At 42.2% G+C, this 20,712-nt stretch overlaps 1 protein-coding gene across 1 annotated transcript in view; it reads right to left on the reverse strand.

The window, feature by feature from the left end:
* NEK5 (NIMA related kinase 5) overlaps positions 1-17,717 on the reverse strand; it is a 54,334-nt gene extending 36,617 nt beyond the window's left edge. Inside the window, exons 1-5 of the mRNA XM_078069956.1 lie at positions 17,561-17,717; positions 9,302-9,398; positions 2,510-2,607; positions 518-601; positions 359-429 (exon numbers count right to left, since the gene is read on the reverse strand). Of these exons, the coding sequence (XP_077926082.1) occupies positions 359-429; positions 518-601; positions 2,510-2,607; positions 9,302-9,398; positions 17,561-17,677 (467 nt within the window). The 5' untranslated portion in view covers positions 17,678-17,717. The remainder of the gene's footprint in view (positions 1-358; positions 430-517; positions 602-2,509; positions 2,608-9,301; positions 9,399-17,560) is intronic.
* Between the last annotated feature and the right edge of the window lie 2,995 nt (positions 17,718-20,712).

Below are 20,712 nucleotides of genomic sequence, written 5' to 3' on the forward strand. Positions count from 1 at the left end.
ATCTCTTGACGTTTACTACCACCAAATTGTCTTCCAAAACAGTTGCATCAATATATCCCCCAGAGCATGTGTGAATTTGCCTGTTTCACTCAATTCTCACTAGCTCTGTGCATATTCAGTCACATCTCATTTGATAAGCTTATATCACACTATACAACATTTCTATTATACCAAGATTTATCTTGGAAATTTTAATCTTAGGCAAAATATCATCTGAATGAATGATTTAATGCATTTATAGAAATAGTTCTCTAAAACTATCTGGAAACCAAACTTTTAATATCTTAATTCATGATACCTAAAAATACATATTTTGGCTGTTATGAATCAAAGAAAAATGATTTTTAAAAGTACTTACTTGTTCAGAACTCTTGCTATACCAAAGTCCCCAAGCTTTGCAACCATTCCGTTCTTGCTAAGAAAAATGTTCTATAAATGGAGAAAATGCTATGTTGTTGGAGATATTTCAAGAAAACAAAAGATCAGTTCTGTCTTGATCTTCTCTCTGAGCTGTTACCTGCGCTTTTATGTCTCTGTGTAAGATCTTCCTGTCATGAATATATTTTAGTCCCAGAGAAATCTGTACAAACCAACTCAGAATCTGTGGAGGGAACATAAAACAAAGCCAGTCAGTAGTCTGGTGGTCATTGAAATGTCTTCATGAAAAGATGCAAAAAGAGAGAAATAACATATTTATGTGTATGTATTTATATGAATGAAATTACTAGATATACCATCTTATCACATGATTCTCTTTTTATAGAAAAAAAAATGAAGGTGCAAAAAGGAAATCTAAATGTGCTGGTATCAAAGGGAACTCCGCACACAGAGAAAGATAAGTAGAAGCAGGGGAGAGAGGGAGGCAGTTCATGATTTTTTTTTCTTAACACTAGTTTGCTAACTGCATCAGGATAGCAGATAAGCAGCATTTCCTGATAACCCTGGTGCCATCAGTGTTTCCTTTTCCATGGAAGGAGGGCGCCAAGGCAGAGAGGGAAAGAGGCAGAAGCAGAGAATCTGTGAGGTTATTAAAATTTTCAATGAAATACCAATATATGTGTATATGATATAAAAACAGATATTATACTTTTAAACTTTTTGAAACTTAATTTCATGTCTTAGTCATGATTTTATTTTATCGAAGCTGGCCACGAGCCTCTTTTTAAAAAATGTGTTCTATGCCTATAAAGACTTCCTTAAAGTATTCCAAAATGTCATTGGTTCTTTGTCTGCCGGATGCCACAGTAAAAGGAAAAGAAAAGCAAAAATAGCCATACTCCAGATGCTAAGATTCAGTTGTAATTTTAGTTCTTTTCCAACAAAGCTTCAGGTAAAAGGAAGAAGAGTGAAGCTATAAATATGTCACACTTAAAATGGCTGAGGAGCATCCATATTCACATTTTTGTAGCCATGAAGATTGATCTCAAGGGCATCCTACAGGAGATTGTCCAAAAATACAACACTATCGTTTCTCAAAGTTCACTCTCAAAAAGAGATTCAATTTCAGCTCAATTGCAAACATGTTCTGGACTAAATCTATCAAGAATATTTATCCACTGTTTTATGGTAATTCAAAATTTTGTGGAGAAAAGTGTTTTTATTAAATGTGGCAAAATAATCCCTAGAGGGGAAGAAAGGAGGGTTTCTACAAATACTGAATTAAATATATAATGTAAAGGAGCAGAGGAAGGATGGTTGATTAAATTTACGAAGTTTAGAGATACCGATTCTTGAATCATATGTACATTCAAACTATTCCATTTTAGCTCCAGGAGGAAATGATAGAGGCATGTGGTCCTTAAACAGTAAAATAGGACACAGAGACAAATGGCTGAAAGAAAGATGGCGGGCCATTCCCACGCACTGCTCCAGGCAGTGGCCTGCCCCACCCGTCACACAGGCCCCATTTGGATTCCCTTCCACACACACATTCCTGCTGTCTCCTTCATGAGCACAGCTCCCAAGAGGGTTCCAAAGGAAGCTCAGAGGATGGAAGAAAAATGTGTTTGTGCAAAGAGAGAACGGGAATCGAGGCTATTACTCTTGGCCTTTCTCTCTTCTCTCTTCATAATCAATGAAACCAAATAGCCATTGTCACGAAGAGCCTCCATGCTCCCTAGCAAAGTGGGATAGCTATTTTAAAACAGCGTACTAAGTGGTAAAAGGAAGAAGAGTGAAGCTATAAATATGTCACACTTAAAATGGCTGAGGAGCATCCATATTCACATTTTTGTAGCCATGAAGATTGATCTCAAGGGCATCCTACAGGAGATTGTCCAAAAATACAACACTATCGTTTCTCAAAGTTCACTCTCAAAAAGAGATTCAATTTCAGCTCAATTGCAAACATGTTCTGGACTAAATCTATCAAGAATATTTATCCACTGTTTTATGGTTTGAATTTCTTTACCAGAAATCATGCTGTATATAAACATGGCCTACTACTTATGGCATTATAAATTTAATTCCCCCTAATATAAATTAAAAGGCAAATTGGAGGTGTTTTTACCTGATCTTCACTAAATAACACTCCCCGTTGTCTATGGATCCTTCTCATGAGATCTCCTCCGTCACAGTACTCCATCACAATAAACAACCTGTTGTGCTCTATAAGAAAAGGCATCATTACCTTTCATGTTCTCAAAGGTGGAGAATATACAGAAAAATGCAGTATACAACAGTTAAAAAGGTTGGCTGCAGAATCATGATGGACTGGATTCCCAGCCCACTTCGCCACTTAACATTCTTAGCTCTGTGACTCTGGGCAAGTTACTTAAATTTCTCTGTGCCTCATTATCTCATCTGTAAGGTGGAGATAACAATATAGAAACTCCTCTAAGGACTGTTGCGAAGATTAAACGGGTTAATCCATGTCAGATGCTCAGAACAATGTCTGCATATAATGAGAGTTCTGTAAATGTTAACAATGACTATTAACACATTCCTGCCAGAGAAGAGAAATCTGCTGTAAAAGAGCAGCCATGAATCTTAACCAAAACCCCAGGAAGAATTAATGGACCTTTGACCTTGGGTGTAAACTTTTATTTATATGGCACTTACTCAACTATGTTGCTGAGCACAATAGACACTCTTCTAAACTAACCTCGGCCTGACCTACTTTCTAGAGTCATTACCATTACTGCTGCCCACTCAGGGTTACCCTGGTAACTACTAGACTCTCTAGCATGCTCAGGTACCTCTGTTCCCACGAATTCTCACCAAGATCACTGTGTTCGTCCCCAAATCTGTTTAAACCAATTATACTTGTTACTGTCATTATTGCATGAACTGATGAAAAATGAATGGAAAAGGGAGAGAGATGATTATGTCTACAAAACCTATGTTGACTACTGTGGAGAACTCAGTAAAAGGGAGTAGTTTTAAAAAAATAATAAAAGAGGGGTCTTTGACCTAAGTGTTGGATAAGACAAGTGGAAAATAACTGAGAAAGCTTTAAAAAGACTGTGCACCCAGACTATCTGTAAATTCTGACTCCACTCTAAAGAAAAGAAATTGGAAACCAGAAATGAGGGGAGTAGTCTACATAGGAAGGAATATTCAGAACTCTATTCAACACGCTCATCATCAAAGATGAGGCTTTGGTCTTATATCAAAAGTTTGGCAAATGACTGTGCATTTATAGACAAAAAAATATGTGTGTATGATTTCCTGCTTAACCAGCTCTTTCCCGGAACCAGCCAACCACCAGCTGGGCTCCTGCTAGGAAGGGCTCCTACTCAGTTGTTCGTTTCTCCCACTCCTTTGTGGGTTTCCTGCAGACAGAGCCCACACTTTGTTCTTTTGTCTTCCCTGCGCCTGGCACGGTAGCTGCCACATGGAAGGGGCTTCTTAAAGGGTGGTTAAGTGGTGATTAACATAATAAAATAAAAAAAATTAAAAAATTAAAAAAAATCTAAGGAGCACACACAAAAAATGGCACAAAATCAGGCTTTAAAGCAAGTATTAATCTTCCTCGTGTTTTGCCCAGTAGTTATGGAGCATCCACTAAATTTCAGCATCTCTTGCCAAATAGCTATCATTTGCTCCCTCTCTCTTTCAAGGAGCCTAAACCAGCTACCGAGTGTCTGTGAGCATCCTGACAGCGTCTGCCCTCAGTTGCCTCTAAGTCACAAACTCAGGGATCCTCTGACTCAACACTTCAACTCCCACCTCCTTAAAGGGGACAGATCCATTCATTCATCAACAGACGGTTATTGAGGACATGCCAAGGAATGAGGTGCTGGGAATACAGAGCAAATATATTGATATTGATATTTGCTCTATATTTGTTCCTTGGAATTAGCATGTAATGGTGCATCTTCAAACCAATGACCCCCTGCATGAGGGGGCGACCGTTTAGTTGGGGAGCTGGTCAGCATACATGAGAAGAGTGACCGTGGATGTCTGTGCCTTGGAGGGCAACGAGGACAAGAGACAGTGAAGGACAGACTTGGCAAGTCCAGGAAGGTTTTAAGAAGGTGTTTCCGGACACGCCCGAATTATCTAGGGGGTCAATTATCTTCAGGAATGTATGAGTTTTAAGAGAACTGCTATTTCTCATAGCTCAGTCCTTGAGAGGGTCACTTCGGCGATGAAGGAAGGGCAGTGGCAAAACCACGGGACAGGCAAAATCAGAAAACTAAGGAGAAAAGGTTCCATTTTACTTCCTTGCCACCAACCTCCAACTCACTCAGCCTTACACTGGCTTTCCATGAAAGAAGTTAATTGGCTGCTTCAGGATTAATCATGGCTGAGCCATCTAGAAGAAACTATTTGGGTCAGTTATGCATCATTTGGTTCTAAATATGCATTCCCCCCCCCCCCACTAGCCACTGTTAATTTCATCTTTAATGGGGTTAGAACTGTCTGGAAAGATCATTTATGTTATCAAATTTCCATCTGTTTAAGAAAAGTAAAGCACTGTGGTGGGGGGGAGAGGTATAAGAAACAATTATTGTCCTCATGGCCTCCAATCTCATTGATGGAAATAAAGGCTATACACTAGCATTATAATAGAGTGTATTACGTGCCACATGAGTAAGAGTTTGGAGAGTCTCAGAGCAGAGGTGAGAGAGGTCCCTTTCCGTTAAGGGACAGATTTGTGTTTAGTCTTAAAGCACGTATAATATTTGGAAATGCAGAAAGGAGGAAAAGGACGCTCTAAAAAGGAAGTGCAAGACACATTGTAGGGCAGCAACTTCTGGACCTGTAAAGCTCACGGGTCACTGACCTTTCCAAACTATTGAGGGGCACTCACGGTAGGAATTAACATTAAGCAACCTTTCTATTGTCAAATTCCAACGTGTAAAAAACAATTACTGTAATTAATTCATTCTAAACTGCGCTTCTTAAAAAATCTTATAAACATTGGCATCTTCCAATCGGTTGCTGTGGGCCCAGCAGTCTTGATGTTATTACTGCCTGCATGATTTTTAGAACCCCTTAACCAATTTAATTTGCTTGTAGTTTCCTTTTTACGTATGCACAAGAGTAATAGAAAGTAAATACCTCTTAAAAAGCTCTTTTAATACATAGAAAATAAAAATTGGGATAAGGAAGAGCACTGTGTTATAGTTAAATTGGCAGTATTGTTCCTTGGAATTAGCACGTAATGGTGCATCTTAAAACCAATGGCCTCTAGATTTGATGAAATATGATCCACTACCACCATCATTGCATAAAATAAAAGCATTTTAGCACCCCAAATCAAGGAGGGACACAGAATCAGCATCAAGAATAAAAGTATCTCCTGCTCTTCTCCCTTGCCCATTGCACTCAACTCACACGGACGTCCCACAGAGGGCTCTGTGCCAGGTGTGAGGTTCTACCCTACTTACAAGCCTCTGACTTTTTCATGGATGCTGGGACATGCGACTCCTGGGCCAGTGGCAAAGGACTTTATTCCTCTTGGCAAAAGCAGGTGTCAGAGCTTCACGTTAGCACTCGTTCCACGGAGGACATGCGCACCTGCCGTGGGCGACGTGACAGGAGAGGAACACTGAGCCTGAGGAAGCTGCTGCTTTCTAGTGAGCAGTACATAGGCCAGCTCTGCCTTGGGGGAGATGCCTCATCCTTCGGCGTCGCTCACTACGAACACAGTCAGGAGATACAGCCTGGGTAGACAGCGGTCAGGGCAAAGCTCTCCTGGCACGTTCGGCAGAAATGTGCAGAGATGCTCAGGGCCCATAGCAGATTGCCTTTCCCAAGAGCCTCCTGGCCGGTCCTTTAACCCACCAAGCCTGCTCTTGCCCTCATGCCATTGCAGTGGCTGCTCCCCTGGCCGAGAAAGCTCTTCTGCAGAGTTGAGCGTGGCTCTTCAAGTCTTTGCTCAAACGACCGCTCTGTCTTAAATTGTTTCCGCACTCCTGCCTCACCCTATTTTATGTTGCCACAGCATTAATCACCTCCTAACATACTATACAATGTGCTTATTAGTTATGTTTACATCTATTGTCTGTCTCTCCCCACCCTTTCCCCTTAGCCTGCAGACTCCGTAGTCTGTAGCAGGCAGACTTCTAAGATGGCCCCCGCGCACACACCCCGTGGGCTCCCGCCCCTGGAGTTCAGGTGGAACCTGTAAATAGGAGGGGCTATCACTCCCACGACGATGTCATGCATACAGCAGAGGGGATTTTGCTGTTATCACTGAAGTCAGTTGATTAATAGAAAAGGAGATTTTAACGGGGGGGGGGGGGGTGCTTGACCTAATCATAGGAGCCATCCAGATCTAGGTCTAGAGGTCAGAGACAGAGGAAGTGAGAGATTGCAAGTGGGAGAAGACTTACTGAAGGAGCCACATGGCAGGGAAGGGCAGTTGGCCCATAACCACCCCCAGTGAACAGCCAGCAAGAAAGCAGACACCTCAGTCCTGTGATCGTAGTGGATGAACTCTGCCAACAACGTGAGTAAGCACGGCAGAGCACTCTGGGCCTCCGAGGAGAGAGCAGACCCAGCTGTGGGACCCTGAGCAGAGAATCCCCTACGCCACACCCAGACTTGTGATCTAGAGGGGTCAGGAGAAGATAAATGGGTGTTGGTTCAAGCCACTGAATTTGTGGTCGTTTGTTATGCCGCAACAAACAACAGTGCAGGGAGGGATTCTGGCCTACTGTGTTCACTGATGAAACCCAGAACACACCTAGCATGTAAGAGGTACTTGATAAATATTTACTGAATTAATCTAGCTTTAGGAAAATCTCACTACACTCCCTTGTTGTTCCTACATTGCTTCAAATTTATAAAAAGTTCATGCTTTCTATAGGCAAACATTTACTGAACTAGAGCCACTGTTCTTCTGTTCAGAGACAAGCTGTTGAGGGTAAACAAAGGCTTTATCTTGATAAGCTCCAGGTTTCAAGTCCCAAAAACCTGCTGGGCAAAGCCAGAGGCGTGCCCATAGCTCTGGCCTTCCTAAACACAGGGGCACTCTACTCCAAAAACAAAAAATAAAGCTGTTCTAAGAAAGTTTAAGCTTACAATATAAACACACTTGGTGGAGGTCATTTCTACCATCCAAATGACCTCTAATTTTATAACAGCACCAGTGTCAATGGTCCTCAAATGTCTATTTTGCATAAAGACATATTCTACTCTGTGGAAGTGGTCCAGTCCATGTACTCACTCAGCCAATGTGTATTAAGCACCTACTCTGTGCTGGATGCTGAGGATCAAGTGGTGACAAAAGAATTCATTAGGTTTGCTATCTTAACGGGACTATCTTAAACCAATTCAGACTTGCATATGTAAACAGACGCACGCACACAAGGGCGGAGGGGCTATGCACTGCCAGTAAAGGGCACCATGACTGGAACTATGATCTGGAGAAGGCCTGAGCATGAGCAGGTGTTAGCCAGACAGAGGGAGTCACAGTAAGAACCCAAAGAATGAGGAAAAGAAAGATCGTCTTCTGGCTTTGTTAGGAATCAAAGAATAGGAACGGAGGGCACTTTATTCAGTGGCTGCCCCTTAGAAGTTGTTCAAAACAACTCAACTCCCTGCTCACATGTACTGCTCCAGTCCCAGGAAGACCACACAAGAGCCCTGAGAACTCCTTTAAAATACCCAGCAGTTGAAGAGGGCCATACAGAGAACCGCTCTGAATGCAGTCGTTTTAGTTTGTAAGAAACCGAGTGCCCTACACAGTGTAAAAGCTCAAAAAATAGTGGCTATGTATATTTATTTCCTGATTTGTACACTCCTGAGGGCGCTGGAAGACATCTAGGTAACCTTCCTGCTCCATTAACTGCTTTCCACCTGTGAATCCAAGCACCCTGCCCAGGGCTGGGGGCTGGGATGGGGATGCTCCACGGTGAGCTGCGGGCAGACACAGCCCTGTCACAGCCTAATACGCACCTGACGTACAGTAGACGTGTTTATTGTCTGTCTCTCCCCCTAGAATGTAAGCTCCACGAGGACAGGAACTTTTGCCTGTTTTGCTCACTGTTCTATTCCTGGCGCCTAGAACAAGGCCTGGCATATAGTGAGCGCTCAGTAACAGTTTGTTAAGTGAATGAATGGTCTCTCACCAATGCTCCTTTCATGTTTTGTTTTGTATTTTTACCTTGGAGCCAGGTGGTAGATGAAGGCAGAAGAGATGCTGTATTCGGGCATCCACAGGAAGGGCACCGCTTCCTTACAGTTTCTCCCCTGTAGTGTGGCTGTTTGCTGCCCTTCTCTAACAGGATTGCACGCCCCCCTGTTGCCCCAGCACAAGCAAGAACTCTCAAAGGCAGAGTATACCCTCCCCGTCACCACGCTATCAGGGCTGACTGCGTGGCTGCTTAGCCGACAGGAACAGGAGCTCAGAAGGAAAGTGAGAAACAGGCCACATCCTAGCAGGGCTCCGAGAGTGATGGTGTGGCAGGCTCTGTGTCTTGTCCCTTGCTCTCGCTCAGGAGAAGAGCATGCTCCTTATCTGGGCTGCTCCATCACCTGGACCCCAGACTTAAGACCCCACCCACTCACAGCCAACGTGTAATGTGAGAAACAGATGTGGATTCCTGGAGGCCACAATTTAGGAGTTCTTACCGTAGCAAGATTAATATACCAGCCATTAACTACTGATGCAGCAAGAATTAAGGAGAGGAGGGAAAACTTAATCAAACTTAAGAAAGTTGTCTACAAAAACTTTACTAGAGAAGAAATAAAGACAGTGTCTCAAATTACGATTTAAGTAAATGGGAAAATGAGTCCATTTACAAAAAATGAGTTTGTGCACAGTTCTCAGGAATGTATCTTTTATAGATGTCTATGTGCCTACACTTTAGTATTAAAGCACTTGAAGAATATTAGAAAGTCAAACCTTGAAACGAACTGAAGAATGTTACAATGTTGGGGTGCTTCATCTTGGCCAGAAGAATTACCTCTTTCTTTGAAGCTTCTTTTTCTTGGATGGGCATCTAAATTACATTAAGAGACAGAGTAGTCTGTAAAGATAACTTGTTTTCAAGAACATGTTTTTGCTCACTATCATCTAAAATTCTCCAGGATTTCACTGGCTTCTAATGACACTTCTGAAACTGATCTTTCAATGGCAGGAGATGACATTCATAGAGCTAGCAGCATGACCTATATCGAATCAATGGTTTGTCGGTGACAATCGTAAACAAGAAAATAAATATTTCTGGTGCAGGTCTGCTGCAGTAAAGGTTCAGTTGCATTGGTGGTGCTGTGTTAATTACTTAGGCATCTGGAGGAAACTTATTTTAATATTTATCTCTCATCAGCAAAGAAATTCGTTATAAAAATGCAATGTTCCTGCAGCAATCACTGCTGAGAATTAACAAATGAAATTTTTTTTAAAAAGTCATACATCACATCAATCAGAATGGTAAATTCTGTAGTGAGATTACTACATTTTTCATTTTCAAATAAAAATGGTCTCTTGTGACTTCATTTTAGATTTGATGCATTTTCTTATTATTCGATAGATCATCTATTGACGGTATTTTTCAATCGTTTTGGTGCCATGGCAATGGCTACACTTCACTCCCACCTCTTCTTCCTCGTTCTTGACACTTCACTGTTGCTTGACTGGTCATCTGCACCCTGACCCCTGGCCTGGCTGCCCCACCTTTCCAGCCCCTGCAGGTCACCTGTTCCTCTCCACTGCTCCCTCGTAATGTTCTTCAACACTGGCCCACACACAATGTGTGAGTTCCCAAATTTCTCATCCTCACTGAGAGTTAAGCATTTTTTAAACATTAACGTTCTCAAGCCCAGCTTTACTGCCTCCTACCTACGAATCCTTCCATAAATCATTTAAATCTCAGCTTCTGTCTCTTCCACCCCAATTTAAATTTAAAAACAGCTGCTACATGTGAGTTTCAAAACACAAGTAACTGAATTACTCCTACCAGATTGACAGACTTGGCTACTCAACTTCTTTAATTTTAACTACTGTTTTTCAAAAGAATGTCATACGCCAAACCAAAAGGCAAATGTAGGTAGGTGACTGTATTTTTATAGTTAGGTGAAAATACTGGCAATAAATGTGACAAATATTTCTGTATTTATAATATATAAGGAGTTCTGGCAAATTAACAAGAAAAAAAAAAAAGGCAAATCTGCCAATAGAAATATGGTAAAATACACGAATGGGCAACTCCCAAAAAAGAAAAGAAACAAAAATGACTGATAAACAGAAAAAAATATCCAACCTCACTCAATAATCTATAGAACAAAGACTAAAACAAAATTTGATACAATGTTTCATCTATGACATAGGCAAAGACAAGAAGAATGTTAATACCTAGGGTTACCCAAAGAGCAGCAAACCGGCACTCATATACTTCTGCTGTAGGTATATAAATTTTGGGGGGAAGGCAATTTTACGACATGTACTAAGAAACTTTAAAAATTCTCCTGTTTTTGGCTTGTTATTTCTTCTAGAAATTTATCCAAAGAAAATAATCAGAAATGTGCCCGAGCATTATCATATAAAAACCTTCATTACCATGTTTTATTATTAGTTTTTTAGTTACTGTCATAATACACACTTGTGATCTTAAAAAATATTTGAAGCCAGGGTGCCTGGCTGGCTCAGCTGGTTAAGCAACTGCCTTCGGCTCAGGTCATGATCCTGGAGTCCCAGGATAGAGTCCCGCATCGGGCTCCCTGCTCAGCAGGGAGTCTGCTTCTCCCTCTGACCCTCCCCCTTCTAATGTTCTCTCTCTCATTCTCTCCCTCTCAAATAAATAAATAAAATCTTTAAAAAAAAAAAAAATTTGAAGCCAGACAGAAGTGAACAAGACGATAGTGAAACTTCCCCTTGTCCTCCCCACCCATTCCATGAATTCCTCTTCCTTAGGAGTAATTGCTGTTAATTGCTAAATGTTTTTATTTAATGCACACATAGGTAAACATGTGTACATAGTTTGTTTAATGAAAATGACTTAGGGGCGCCTAGATATCTCTCTCAGTCAGTTAAGCGTCGGACTCTTGGTTTCGGCTCTGGTCATGATCTTGTGGTTGTGGGATTGAGCCCTGCGTCAGACTGCACTCAGGTGGAGTCTGCTTCAGATTTTCTCTCCCTCTCCCTCCTGCTCTCTCTCTCTCAAATAAATAAATGAAATCTTTTAAAAAATGACTTACGGGGCACCTGGGTGGCTCAGTCGTTAAGCGTCTGCCTTGGGCTCAGGTCATGATCCCAGGGTCCTGGGATCAAGCCCCACATCGGGCTCCCTGCTCGTCGGGAAGCCTGCTTCTCCCTTTCCCACTCCCCCTGCTTGTGTTCCCTCTCTAGCTGCGTCCCTCTCTGTCAAATAAATAAATAAAATCTTTAAAAAAATAAAAAATAAAAAAATCACTTATATTCTACATATTACATGATATTTAATCATACCTAAAAAATCAAACATAAATGTCTGAAAATACAAAAAAAATTAAATCATGGTGTTTTTAACCTGATGTCATATTATGCAGTCATCAAAAATCAAGGGAGGCAATGTGGCATAGCAGAAGGAGCAGAGGAAGAGTGAGAAGGATCTGTTCGCTACTGGGCATCGTTGAGCAAATCACTTAACATCTTCGAACCTCAACTCTTTTACCTATGAAGCCATGAGATCTATCTTCAGGACGGTTGCAAGGATTAAATAAATTGATTATGTAAAGCACGTAGGATGGCAGCAGGTATAAAAGGCACCCGGTAAATGGTAAGCATTATCCTTATTATTGGGAACATTTAATATTATTATATGAGAACATTTTTTTAAGTTTATTTACTTATTTTTTTTTTTTTTAGTAATCTCTACACCCAATGTGGGGCTTGAACTGATGACCCCAAGATCAAGAGTCACATGCGCTTCCAACTGAGCCAGCCAGGCGCCCCAAAGAACATTTTATTATATGAAAACATTGAATGACTTGAGAAAATATTCACGACATATTGCTAAGTACAAAAAGCTACTATAGAAGAGTATATCTACCGTGGCACCAATCATTCCAGTATTTATGCATTAAAAATAGCCTGGAGAAAAATTCACCATAATCTTAAAAGAGAGAGGTTATAAGTGATTTTTATTTTCCTCTAAATGGTCTTATTTTCCTCTTCAGTTCTTTTCAAAAATTCCTATAATGAACACTTTTACTTTATAATAAGAAAATACAAAACATATTTTTGGAGGCAAGAATCAAAAGAATAGGGGTGGCTGGCTGGCTGGCTGCGTCACTAGAGCACTCAACTCTTAATCTCAGGGTTGGGAGTTCAAGCCCCACATTTGGGGGTAGAGCTTACTTAAAAAAAAAAAGAAAAGAAAAGAATCAAAGGAATATGCTTGATAATAGCAGGATGATGAGAGAGAAAATAGTAGCTTTTTGGTACCTGTAAGAAAATAAGCCATTCAAGTTCTGGTGTTCAGAGTTTATGGCATGGAGAAGCATTGGAGATGTGAGGAAATGTAGATTTCTCTAGATAAGAAGTAATGAAAAACTACTTTAGGCTAGAAAGGAAGAAAGAAGCAATACATATTAATACTGGGACACAGGCGTTGCTAGGCAAATTTAATAACATAAAGAGATACGGGAAAGCAAGAAGAACAAGGCCTAACATGACATTCTCCTTAGTGATGGCCTGGAGACCAGGGTGGTTCATGAGAAGGATGAAAAAAATCAGTGCTGTATTAGAAAAATATGGTTGTCTTTTTACTATCTATACTAAGAATGGGAGAGATGCTATGAAATGAATTAATATATATTCTTATAGAAGATTCACCTCCCAAATAGTTTCTTCTTTCCTTAGAATTAATATGGTGTTATAATTCCTAAGTATGTACCAGCTTAACAACAGAGGTATAAGGCCTGAAAGTATCTAGCCTTTGAATTACTGATCCAATAAAAATGTATTGAATACCTACTGGTGCAAAGCATTATCAGGTGCTGTGTGGACTACCAAGATGAATAAAGTATGCATTCTGTGTGCATAGAACACACAGTTTAATAAGGGGGAGAAGGCACACACCCACACAAAAACCCAGCCAAAGCACATCAAGGTAGAAGGCATTCAGTACCATAGCAGCAGGACAGATAAAAAGCCATCGAGTTTACAGAGAGAGAGAGTACTTCAAGTGGGAAGGTCCTGGAAGGTCTCTGGGAGCTCAGCCAGAAGCAAGTGGGATCTTGATGCTTAGAGACGGTCAGGCAAAGACCTTCTTGAAAGAAAGAGCCCCTCGGGCAAGCACAGAGGCTGCTGGGCTGCAAAGGACACGTACGTGGAGGGGAAGCTGGAAATGGAATTTGGGAAAACAAACCAGAGAGAGTGTGAAAACTAATCTGAAGAGTGAAACAATATAAAAGTACAGGGCAAAAATGACTCACAATCCCACATTCCACCTACATAAGAACAATCTAGTACATCTTCCTTGTATGTATATGAATATATACGCATGGGTATCTATATAACCCTAGAGAGAGAATATATATTTTTACAAAGAGTGCCTCGTTCTACGCATACTGTTTTCTCAATTAGCAGAAGCCATGACATTTCTCAGGTCAATACTTCACCTGCAACATGATTTCTAAGAGCCGCTTCATTCTTTATAAATTAAGTAACCAATCCCCTACTGTTGGACATTTAAGTTGCTTTCTCACTGTACATCTCTGGGTATTTCCTTGGAATAAACTTCCAAAAGTAAACCCTGGGATGTGTACTTTTTTCCTTGTCTTTTTCAAAATGAAGATAGCTTTTTCTGTCTATACAAATAATACAATTCAGGGGCGCCTGGGTGGCTCAGTCAGTTAAGCATCTGCCTTCAGTTCAGGTCATGATCTCAGGGTCTTGTGATCGAGCCCCACGTCGGGCTCCCTGCTCAGTGGGGAGTCTGCTTCTCTCTCTCCCTCTGTGATCTCTCTCACTTTCACTCTCTCTCAAATAAATAAATAAAAATGTAAAAAAAATAATATAATTAATAATTTAAAAACAATATATGCTCCATATTAAAAATTCTGAGAAATGCAGAGAGGAGTGGTGGAAGTGAAATCCTATCACTCAGCAATAATCACTGTTAGTGTGCATGTACTATTAATATTACACACACATACATATACACACATAACTTTTTGTGGCCTGATTTTTTTTTTCATCTTTACAACATACTGTGGACCTGTAATACAAACAGGGCATGGATCCTTCCAAGGTTTTGATACATACTGATGAATTCCCTTCAGAGTGATACCGATTTACCTTCCCATCAGCAGAGGAAGAGAGTGCCCACTTCCTCCAGTTTTATATTCTTTCTAATCCTTCCCAAATGTATAAGCAAAAGTGACGTTTATTGATTTATATATCTTAGTTTACTAATGAGTTTGAAGTTTTTGTATGATGACTTCTTCAGTTACGGGTTTTTTTCTTTTATACATTTATAAAAGGCTAGCACCTCTTTTGTCAATACTTGCAAATGTTTTTGGCATTCTGTCAACTTCCTTTTTATTTATTCATGGTGTCTTTTGTCATTCAGAAGTTTTAGGATTTTATGTAGTCAAAGATGGCAATGCATCTGGTCATCTTTTCTTGACGACTTCTGTCCCAGTGAAGGTCTGGGGACACGAATGGAGCATTATCAAAATTTTGCTACACAAAAGCCGGAGCCTCGGCAAAGCTCCTGAAGCAGCCCAGGGCATTGACAAAAGGAATAAAACAAACTCAGAGGAGAGAAGGAGTCAACAGTATGTAGCAAGTAATTAGACGTGGAGGGAGAAAAAAACTCACCGATGACCCCATGGTTTTGAGCCTGGATATCACAGGGACACTAATGTCACGAACACAGTGTGGCACGGAGCAGATAAAATGCAGAACCGGGGGCTGGAAGGGACCAGGGCTGGAGAGAGAGTTGTAAGAGTGGTCTGTTCACTGGTGAAGACGGAAGTGAGGCGACTGCCTGGAGAAAGAGAAGAGAGTCGGCAAAGAACAGATGGTGGGGGACATAAACAGGGTGAGAGGAGACAGGCCTGAGAAAGAGGAGCCAGATATTTTGGGAATCACAACCCCACATTCCACCTACATAAGAACAATCTAGTACATCTTCGTTGTATGTATGTGAATATATACGCATGGGTATCTATATACCCCTAGAGAGAGAATACATATTTTTACAAAGAGTGCCTCGTTCTACGCATACTGTTTTCTCAATTAGCAGAAGCTGTGACATTTCTCAGGTCAATACTTCACCTGCAACATGATTTCTAAGAGCGGCTTCATTTTTTATAAATTAAGTAACCAATCCCCTACTGTTGGACATTTAAGTTGCTTTCTGACTATACATCTCTAGGTATTTCCTTGGAATAAAGGAGAGCGAGCAGAATAATATCATGGAAGGAAGGAGAGTGAGCAGAATAATGTTGTGGAAGGAAGCTCTGACAGGCCACTAGAATAAGAGGACACTTGCAGAAGTATGCCATGGAGCCATGAAGAGGGGCCTATACTGGTAAATAAAGCATTCTCCCTGAAGCTAACCATCTACACCTGAGCTTTAATGTAAGTTTGAGCACTCCTTTTGTTTTCCTTTGCAACTTTAAAAAATTGTGGTAAAATATATAGAACATAAAATATATACCATTTTAACTGTCTTTAAATGTACAATTCGGGGGCATTAAGTACACTCACACCGTGCAACTTGTCAAGTCCATTTTTGCACACATTTTGGGGTGTTTTTGTTTTTTTTTAACTAAAGAGATTTTTTTTCAAATTTTTAAGTAATCTCTACACTCAATGTGGGGCTCGAACTTATAACCCTGAGATGAACAGTCACATGCTCTACCAACTGAGCGACTGAGCCAGCCAGGTGACCCATTTGCACACGTTTTGTATGGCACGTTTTCTGCTACTCTCATTTATAAATCCTCCAGAGGACAACCAACAAGACTTGCCTTAAAATTAATTCTAGCATGCGATGGAGATTGTTGTCCCAATACAGTATCACTAGAGGGGGTGACACAAACACTTGACCGAGAAGAATTCAGAAATGATTCCTTTTCAATGAAATATACTTAATCACTCTCCAAAATCGTTGGACTAGCAAAAGGACTTTGTTTTCCTCCATTCATTTGATGCATTCAGTAAATGTTTGGAGCCCCTATCATGTGCCAGGCACTGTCCTTCATGCTGAAGAAGACAGACAATAAGCACATGAAGAAGAAAGTGAGCAGAGTAATTCCAGATCATTATAAATGCTATTCAGAAAAGAAGCCAGGGCAGTGTAATAAGGAGTGATTGAGGGTGGGACAGGGATGATTTGGGGAAGGCCTCTTTGTGGAGGGGACCTGATGAAGGAGATGCAGTCAGAAGAAGAGCACCAGCCCATGGCAAAATAGAAAACTGAGCGATGGGGGCGCCTGGGTGGCTCAGTTGGTTAAGCGACTGCCTTCGGCTCAGGTCATGATCCTGGAGTCCCGGGATCGAGTCCCACATCAGGCTCCCTGCCCAGCAGGGGGTCTGCTTCTCCCTCTGACCCTCCTCCCTCTCATGCTCTCTGTCTCTCGTTCTCTCTCTCTCAAATAAATAAATAAAATCTTTAAAAAAAAAAAAAAAAAAAAAGAAAACTGAGCGATGGAGGAGGGGAAACCTCACAGGCCTTGCAGGCCACCCTGAAGACTGCCACAGGAACCAGTGATATAATCTTATTATTTTTTTCTTCTTTCTTTTTGTCCTTTCCTTTCCTTTTCTTTTTTCTAGTAAAATATTGGTTGCTCTTTGGACAACAGACTTAGGAGTGTGAGCAAACCAAGGTCAACTGAGGCTTTTTTTTTTTAAGATTTTATTTATTTGAGAGAGAGAGTGAGCAAGATAGGGATAGAGCACAGGCCAGGGGGAGGGGCAGAGGGAGAGGGAAAAGCAGGCTTCCCGCTGAGCAGGGAGCCTGATGCAGGGCTCGATCTCAGGACCCTGGGATCATGACATGAGCCGAAGGCAGACGCTTAACCAATTGAGCCACCCAGGCACCCCTAGTCAACTGAGGCTCATATCATAAAAACAAACAAGCCAAAAAATGAGTTTCTTTTTCATACTGAATTAAAAGCCAGCTGAATATATTACTGAAAATGAACAGGAATGTGAACTTCTTCACTTTACCTTCGCAAAATCGATCTCTTTTATAACACAGTGCTTGCTATCTGATTTCCCTTTAGCCAAGAATGCTTTCCCGAAGGCACCTTCCCCAATGGCCTTGATCAGATCGTAATTATCCATGGTGTCAATGCGTGGTGGTTCCTGAAATCAGAGCACTGAAATTTTATCACACACTTTTAATAAACGTGAACAAAGTCACACAATTGATCACTACAATGTAAAGGAACTCCTTTTGCTAAAACCTTCCTACCAACCTCACCAAGACAGAGTCAAATAACTTTCCTTGGGGCCACAGGCGACAACTTAAGTGAAACGTTGCTTCTTGGTGGAATCTGAGCTCAGACTCAGCCTTGATACACTGTAGTGTTGTGATCCTGAGGAAGTCACTTAATCCCTCAAAACCTCACTTTCCTAATTTCTAAAATGGAAATAACAATCCCTGGTTTTGCAAGATTGTTCTGAGAATCTAAGATACAACACCCCGGGCTTGGCTCCTCGGTAACGCTGGAAATGTCCTTAATGCTGGTGCAGTTTTACAGTTCAGCCCTTCTCAACGGGGACGTGCTGCCCCCTAGGGGACATTTTGGGAATTTGTGGAGGTTTTTCTTCCCTGCAGAGATGGAGAAGCACTGTGGCATAGAAGTGGTGGGGGTCTGGGATACTAATGTCCTGCGATGCGAGGGGCCGTCCCGAAAATGAAGGACGATCCCGCGGCCCTACAACCTTAGCAAGTCCTCACACGCATTCATGTGCGTGGAAAAGTCCATTTATAACGATCTGCAGCTAGAACCAAACTCCATTTTACACGTAAATACAGAATATTTTTTGCACAGTTTTACTGAACATCGAATTTTCGAGGAATGCAACTGCGTGTAAATCAAGGCTTGATTGTACTTTGTTGTGTTTGGAACATTACTAAGAATCGTGCACCGGTTTGGAAAATCACGCCCCCGCTGGCTGAGCTGCTCTGGGTCGGTAGCCGAGACGTAACAGTGGGCGGCCGTCAAGGTCAGGTGCCTCCCTGCCCAGGCGCGGGCACTAGGCAACTTCACTAATTCTTCAACTATGGTCGTACCAAGCATTTGCAGACTGAAATGCAAACTATTATAAACCGTTTCCTTGCATTTCCTCTTTATACCACAATTAGGGCATCATGCCCACTTTTAAAAAACTTGCGCGAGCAGGCAGGTCAGGTTTTCGATAATTTGCGTCAGGGTAGGAAAGGGGACCAACTGGGTGGCATGGAGCTGGGAACCAGCTCCGCTGCCAGAGGAGGCCGGGGACACCCGAGGACGGGGTTTTGAGGGAGGAGGCTGCGGAACTGGAACTCGAGGACTCCAGCCCGGGAACTGAGGGACGGCGACCCTCCCGCCCCGGCGGCACCAGGGGGTGGAAGCCCCCAGCTCTCGGGACAAGCGTTCTCCCGTAGGGGCGCTCCGGGAGGCGGCCGCCGGCTGGGCTGCAAGCTTGCGCGCGGGCCGGAGCTCGGCGTGCCGCGCGTCGCCACGGAGACCGACGCCGCGCAGGACTTCGGGCAGTTCCCTGCAGCCTCTGTCTATCGGCCGGGGCTTCCGTCCCTTTCCCCGCGGCTCCCGGAGCCCCGGGGGCAGCTCGGGGTAAGGATCCCGGGCGGCCCGCCCGCAGCATACCTGTTGAGCCGGCTCCGCGGTGCGGGAAGCGTCCCGGGGGGAATCTGGGTTCCCGGGGCCGCGGTGCTTCCGGGCGGCAGGGGAGGAGCGGGGCGGGGGCGTGGGGGGGGGAGCGGGCGGGGCGCTAGGTGCGAGAGGACAGGTCTGCACAATCCACCTCGAAGAGCGGTCCGAGGCCAGGGAGTTTGGAGCCCCGGCCGCGCCACCTGCTGCGGTCTTAGGTCGGAACTCCTGTGCCCATCACTCCACAAGCACACCGTTCTTCGTTCTCCCACATGGCGTACCAGGGGCTTTGCATACATTTCTTTGCAACAACCCAGCAAGGTAGTGGTCACCCAGTTTTCCAAACGAGCTAAATTGAGACGGGGAGAGTTTTTCGTGCAAGGTCTCAAATACTATCAGGAGATGGACAGACGCTGTTTGGTCTACACTTAGCGGCCTTACAAAACTGGCCGCCCTCCCGCCCCTCCCATTCACCATTCGCGACTGCACATCAAGCTGCTGTCTAAAACGTTTCATTACATGTCTAAGTCGTTGAAAAGGATGTAATTTTCAGCAATTATACTGACACAAGTAAAACATATCCAAAGTAATCTAAAAACCACGGCAATTTGAAACCAACCATCATTCTCTTTTTAAGTAAGCTCTTCTTTTAAGAATCACAAAGTTTACATCATACCTTTCTCTCCTTGAACTCCTTCCTATCCCTATAGGTAATGTTTTTCTGCCTCAAAGTTTTATTGATCACCCTATCATATAAATGGAAATTAATTTATATTTCCTGATCATAGGCTTTCATTCTTGATTGAATTATTAACATTACTAGTAGGGGGCACCTGGGTGGCTCAGTTGGTTAAGCGACTGCCTTCAGCTCAGGTCATGATCCTGGAGTCCTGGGATCGAGTCCCACATCGGGCTCCCTGCTCGGCAGGGAGTCTGCTTCTCCCTCTGACCCTCTCATGCTCTCTCTGTCTCATTCTCTCTCTCAAATAAATAAATAAAATCTTTAAAAAAAAAAAAAAGTTCTAAAAAAAAAAAAAAACATTACTAGTAGGAACAGAATTGGTAAAAAATAAAATTAATCACATTGATAATCATTAAACATAAAAAGTAAAACTGTACTGGAAATTCATCACTTAAAGATGTCAATGGGCTTTTTTCCCCCTCCCATTAGTATCCACTAATGCTCACTTTTTGCTGGAATAGACAAGGTTCAACAATGATTCTCTTGCTTTTTTTCTTTTTTTTTCTTTCTCTTTCTTTCTCTCTTTCAAGCTTTAAGTACTGGGAAACCTCATTCAGTTAAATAGGAATTGGAAGTTTTGTTAAAAGTGTCCCTCAATTCTTGCCTCGTTGTAAGTCAAGAATAATAATCTATCACTAAAACTGGCTCCTAATCATCCATTATATATCCTGAAGTGTTATTAAGAGCAAAACCTGAAAGCCACCTGACTTGTGAAAGGATCTGTCATCCAATCAAGACTCATTCAGTCTCTCAGTAACTAT

Source organism: Halichoerus grypus, chromosome 4, assembly GCF_964656455.1.
Source record: "Halichoerus grypus chromosome 4, mHalGry1.hap1.1, whole genome shotgun sequence".
Taxonomy (NCBI): Eukaryota; Metazoa; Chordata; class Mammalia; order Carnivora; family Phocidae; genus Halichoerus; species Halichoerus grypus.